Here is a 5384-nt window from a genome sequence, read left to right as displayed (position 1 = left end):
CGCTGCAGGCGCCCGCCCCGGCCCAAAGCTGCTGCCTAAAGGGCCCCCCTGCTGCCTGTGCCTCCCCCCAAAGAAGTTCAATGGCCCGAAGCCGTAAACTCTGATCCCTGGTCGTAAACAGGAAACTGGAGCCGCTCACCGTGCCGACTTTGGAAAGCGCGGTCGCGCGCTCGTCCTGCTTGCTGTACCCGAAATCGCAGACCTTGACCAGCGGCCGCCGCAGCCCCTCCACCGGCTGCAGCAGAAGGTTGTCCAGCTTTATGTCCCGGTTGGCCACACCCTGGGGAAGACGAGGGGGCGCGGCCGTTACTGGCCGACCTCGCACGTGCACGGCTGCGTTCACACGCGCAGCAGCTGCGCGTGCGCTCGCCACTGCACACGCTCGATAGGTCCATGGCTTGTGTGACGCTCTGCTCGCATGATAGGCGCACGGAACTCGAAGCGATCAAGGGGCGCGTGTGCCAGGCGCTGCGCGAGCTGCCAGCCACGCGGTGATTTCAGGCCCTGCATGTTTGCATCTCTGGGCTCATTGGGCCTGGCCGTCGACCGCAGACCACGGCCCGTGCCCTTGCAGCGGCCGCCAATCCCCGCCAGCACCCTGCCAAGCCCTGGCCGGCCTAGAGCCCTCACCCAGCGATGCCACGCGTCTCCTGTCCCGCGCCCGGCTCGGCGGCAGCGGCTGCGCAGGCGCGTGTGTGCGTTCGTGCGTGTGCGCACCTTTCTGTGGCAGTAGTCGCAGGCAAACACCAGCTGCTGGAAGAACCACCGCGCCACAGACTCCTTAAGCCGCTTGCGCGCCTGCACGTAATCAAACAGGGAGCCGCCGCTGGCGTAGTCCATCACGCTGCGGGGTGGAGGCGGTTGGATGGGCGTGCGAGGGCTTTCCGAGGGCCGCGACGGCGCTGGGCAGGGCGATCCGTCCGCGAGACGCATCCCAGGTGATCGGAAACCTCTCCGCATGGCGGCAGCCCTGAAACGGCTGTGCTGCGCCCTGCAGCCCTCGCGCCGGCCGCCCACGAGAGCCCTGCCTGGGGCCGCCAGGGGTCTCACATGTTCACGTGGTGTTTTGAGAGGAAGACCTCCCTGAACCCCACGACGTGCGGGTGGCGCAGCTTTGAGTGGTTGAGGATCTCAGACTCCACGTAGTGGCCCACATACTCGCGCTCCTGTAAGACGCACAAACCAGGTCGTCAGATCAGGCGGTTGGGGAGCGCAAGGGGGTCGCGGAGTGCAATGGGAGCGACCTCACATGCGCACACATGGAGGTCGCGCGTGGCCTCGCACGACGGCGTGCGTCGTGCAATTGTCTTTGGAATGTGTGCGTGCAGGCGCACACGCCCGCGCAGCAGCGCGCTGCATGCAATGCCCAAATGGAAAGCCGCGAGCGAGCGGGCCAAGACAGGAACGCCACGTGCCCTCCGCTGATTGTGCTGCGCTGCGCTGCGTCATTGCACTGCCCCCACCATCTGCTTGATGGCAACAAGCTGGTTCGTCTCTGAGTCCTTTGCCAGAATGACACGGCCGAAGCTGCCTGCAGGGGTGCCACGTGCGGGTGCCAAGCGGAAGGTGTCGTGCTGGCCCTGGCGCCGCAGCGCGCCGCAACGCCTTGGCCAGGCACCCCACGGAGCGCGAACAGCCATGTGATCGCACTATAGTTGAATGCAGGGTCGCGACCAGCTCACCGCGTCCAAGGTCCTTCACAAATCGATAGCGCGGTCTCGCCTCCGTGAAGCTGTGTGCACGCGTCGGGGCCGTCACCTTCTGCTTAGGTTCTTCTACTGGTGGGGGTGGGGGAGGAGCAGCCTGCTGCGGCTGCTGCTGCTGCTGCTGTTGTTGCTGCTGCTGCCTATGCCTGCCTCCCAGGAGTGCCCGCATCCTTTCGTCGTGCTCTCAACGGTGGTGTCTGTGTCGCGTGCTGGACACGCTTTTGGTCGATGATAAATGCTGATAACGATTTGCCACAGAGGGCATCGCTGAAGGTCACCACTTGGCGGTGTCACTCCTCAGCGTGTGCCTCCCGCGCAGCTGCTGCGAAGCAGCTGGCGAGTGCAGGCACGTCATGTGACCCCGGGCGACCAGTCTGTCTCTTGGGGAGGGGATGCTTGCGAGTGTCTCCTCGCTGCAGCTGGCAAAGCTTTTCAAGCAGGTCCAGGCCGCACTGAGTGCAAATCAAAGGGTGGGCAGCAGGTGTACAAAAGTACAGGCGGCGGCAGCAAATGGTGCATGCACGCAAGTGATTCAAACCCCATGTGCGCTGTCACGATGATGACCGCAGCTAATATGTGGACCAGTGTATGGCTGCTTCCTGATCGACTCCTAGTAGGCTCCTTTGTGATCCATATTTCCCTGAGGATTGCGCTAGGAGACCTCCTCCGAACAAACTCCTGGGTCGCCAAACCCTGCAAGGAGGGCTTGAACAGTAGCTCTGGATAGCTCCGTTACATGCGGCGCAGCTGCCGCTTACCAATGCAGGTGTCGCCTTGAGGCTGGGAGGCCCTGCAGTGCAGAGTCGCCTCGAGGCTGGCCGGGGCCGTCTGCTGCCGGTGCTTGCGTTCAATGCCCTAGACCAGCGAGATTCCGTTCAAGGCAGGCGGCACGACCATTTTTGATCCCGCTCTGAGCACTGCAGTTGGAGGCTCAACCGCAGCGGTCGCGGGCTGTGCCGAAGATTACATCGTGTGAACACCTGCAGTGACAGTGCCCTCCGCAGCGCATTGTTTGCTTGGGGACTGGACGTGCTGCGGGCGCAGGGTTGCGATATATTGGTACAAGGCAGGAACGCAGGCCAAGACGAGACGATGCCATTGGGATCAGATGCAGATGCAGGACCGCTATGCAGCCTGAAAAGGGAATATCCAGCTTGCTCCTGTCTGGAGGTCACTGGAACCCTAAAACCGAGCGCAGGAGGAGCTGTGGGCGTTTTGAGGGGCAGGGGACTTGACCCACCAGCAGAGCAGAAGCCTATTGTGCGACAGGTGGCAGCGACAACGGCCGCCGCATGCTATGCTCGCCCGCTTGCCGGGCGCAAGAGAGTCGTGTACATCGCAGTACATGGCAGCGCATGCAACCGGCCTTATTGACACAGTATGCCCTCAGTGTGGCAGAAAACCCGGAAAAAGGATCAGCACCGTCCAGGAAGAGTGCAAGTATGAGGTCGACGCCACTTGCTGCTAGGTCTTACGTTCACAGTAAGCTCGACCACTAGGACAGGCAGCAAACACGCACCCGCAGATATCCCTCCTTATTAGTAGCCACGGACACGCGCAGCAGTTGTGAGTGCGCGTGCTCAGTGCTGGTGAGTGCGACGTGCATGTGTCAATCTGACTGACTTGTGTAGCGGTGGGTCGTGCAAGCCTGGCAAGAGCAAAGGTTGGGGTCTGGGCTGGCCTTGACAGCATACTCAACCCATCTAACCAGCTTCCAAGGGACACTGGCACCGCAGGCAGCGCACGGCCCAGTCACAGCCGCGGCCTCGGGGAGACACGCCCTGCTGCTGCCGCTGCTTGCGAGCCCGCGCAGCTCCAGCGGTCCTCATTCGCTCATCTGCGCCAATCGACACGGCCTCTGGTCTGGGCACTAGTTCAGTGCCAGGTGGTCGAGGCTGTCGTCGTCGCTGTCACCCGACGATGCAAACTCGCTGTCTGAAGACGATGCTGCCTCGCGGCACCCATCGGATGTGATCGCGTCGACAACCGCGCTGATCTGGGCGGCCGTCTGCTGGCGCGCCGGCTGGAGTGACAGGTACTCGCGGTTCATGGCGAGCGCGTTGGAGGGCATGTTGGTCAGGAACCAGGGGTCCTGTTGAAGCGTTGTTGACGGGATTGTTGTCAGGTCCGCAGAGACGAATTTTGTGTGCATGTATGAGTGCGTGCGTGCGAGCGTGCGCGAAGGGGGCGAGGGGGTTGAGAGCGTGAGGGGTGGGGGGTGACAAAGAGACTGTGAGGATGATTATGCGTGTGTGAATGCACATGCGAGAGAGAGTGAGAGGGAGAGGAGAGCGAGCAAATGGCATGCGCATGCGTGTGTGTGCGAGCAGGCATGCGTGGTGGGGAACACGCGGCAGGGCAAGCAGATTGGGGGGGACAGGAAGCAGGACCGGCAAGGCACATTCACACAGGGCAGATTGGTTTTTGAGGGGCAATGCCGCGGCTTGGCATGGCAACACAAACCCCAAAGGCTGTCATGATTAGTTGCCTACAAGCAAGCGCTGATCCTAGCCTGACTCCTTGCCTTCATGACCTCGTCCAGCCCAATCCGCGCCTCTGGCAGCGGCTCCAGCAGCCGCAGCAGCAGCCGCACCACCTCCGGCGACAGCTTCAGATCTTCCGGCAGGTCCGGCGCCCGCGCGTGCATCTGCCGCAGCATGCACGCCACGCTGGCGGCGAGCAGCGCGGGCGGCGCGGCGGTGTCCGGCGCGGCGAAAGGCAGGCTGCCGGCGAGCATGGCGTAGAGCACGACGCCGCAGGACCAGATGTCGACCTTGCGGTTGTCGTAGCCAGTGTTCTGCAGCACCTGTGTGGTGCCGATCGTCGGAAAACGGGGCGCCGCAACAATTGAGATGACTTTGAGGTAACGGGAGTGATCAGCCACCAGTCAGCATGTGGGATGCAAGCGTGTGTTGAGCTGTACTGACACTTCAAGGTTTGATGGTAAGCGCCCTTGCTGCCATGTTGCCTCACACGAGCTGCCCGCATTGCTTGTCTGCATGTTCGGCTGTTGCCTGGCCCTTTGCGCACGCACCTCTGGCGCGACGTAGTTGAGCGTGCCGACGCGCGAGAAACCGTCGGCCCTCGCCTCCCCAGAATCGCTCTGAGACGAGGAGTATCCAAAATCGCAGATGAGCAGCAGCGGCTGAGGCAGCCCATCCACCGGCTGCAGCAGCAGATTGTCCAGCTTGATGTCCCGGTTGGCAACACCCTGGGGCCCGGGTAAAGAAAGTGACAGTCGGGCAAGCAGGCTGTTGACGTTGTGGCGTACGCCTGACCCCGTGAGAGCAGCAGCTGCAAGCCGCTGCTGCAGCAACTGTCATGCGGCGGCTGATGTGCTGCTTGCCAGGGCCTGCCCTTTCGCCCTGCCAACGATGCAGCTCAGCAGATGCGCATGTCGCGATCCTCCTCATCCCCAACATCCTCACCTCCTTGATCTGAAAAGCGTTTGATTTTCGCAACCAGCCCTCCGTCAAATCCCCTTCATTGCCCCACTCAATAGCTGATCAACCCCCTCTCAATCCCCCCACCACATCTCCGTTTCTTGCATCCCCATGCTCCCTCATCTTGCCCGCCCACCTTTCTGTGGCAGTAGTCCACACCTATCACCAGCTGCTGGAAGAACCAGCGCGCCAGCGGCTCGCGCAGCCGCCGCCGTCGCTGCACCAGCTCCAGCAG

General features: G+C 62.4%; 2 protein-coding genes across 2 annotated transcripts in view; both read right to left on the bottom strand.

Annotated features, from left to right (window-relative positions):
• Positions 1-306: 306 nt before the first annotated feature.
• On the bottom strand, positions 307-1466 carry MNEG_12382 (Serine/threonine-protein kinase SRK2G; the record flags this gene model as incomplete). Its single annotated transcript, XM_014039147.1, has 4 exons — positions 307-333; positions 718-844; positions 1051-1166; positions 1464-1466. The coding sequence occupies 4 exons, from the start codon at positions 1464-1466 to the stop codon at positions 307-309; spliced, it is 273 nt and encodes a 90-aa protein (XP_013894601.1).
• A 2110-nt stretch (positions 1467-3576) lies between these two features.
• Positions 3577-5384, bottom strand: part of MNEG_12381 (Serine/threonine-protein kinase SAPK4) — a gene marked incomplete at both ends in the record, with an annotated part of 3252 nt that continues 1444 nt past the window's right edge. The window contains 3 exons of the mRNA XM_014039146.1: positions 3577-3798; positions 4240-4512; positions 4741-4917. Of these exons, the coding sequence (XP_013894600.1) occupies positions 3577-3798; positions 4240-4512; positions 4741-4917 (672 nt within the window). The remainder of the gene's footprint in view (positions 3799-4239; positions 4513-4740; positions 4918-5384) is intronic.

This window comes from Monoraphidium neglectum (assembly GCF_000611645.1).
Source record: "Monoraphidium neglectum strain SAG 48.87 unplaced genomic scaffold scaffold03217, whole genome shotgun sequence".
NCBI lineage: Eukaryota > Viridiplantae > Chlorophyta > Chlorophyceae > Sphaeropleales > Selenastraceae > Monoraphidium > Monoraphidium neglectum.
Note: the sequence above shows the minus strand (reverse complement) of the source record. Positions and strands in the feature narration are given on the sequence as shown.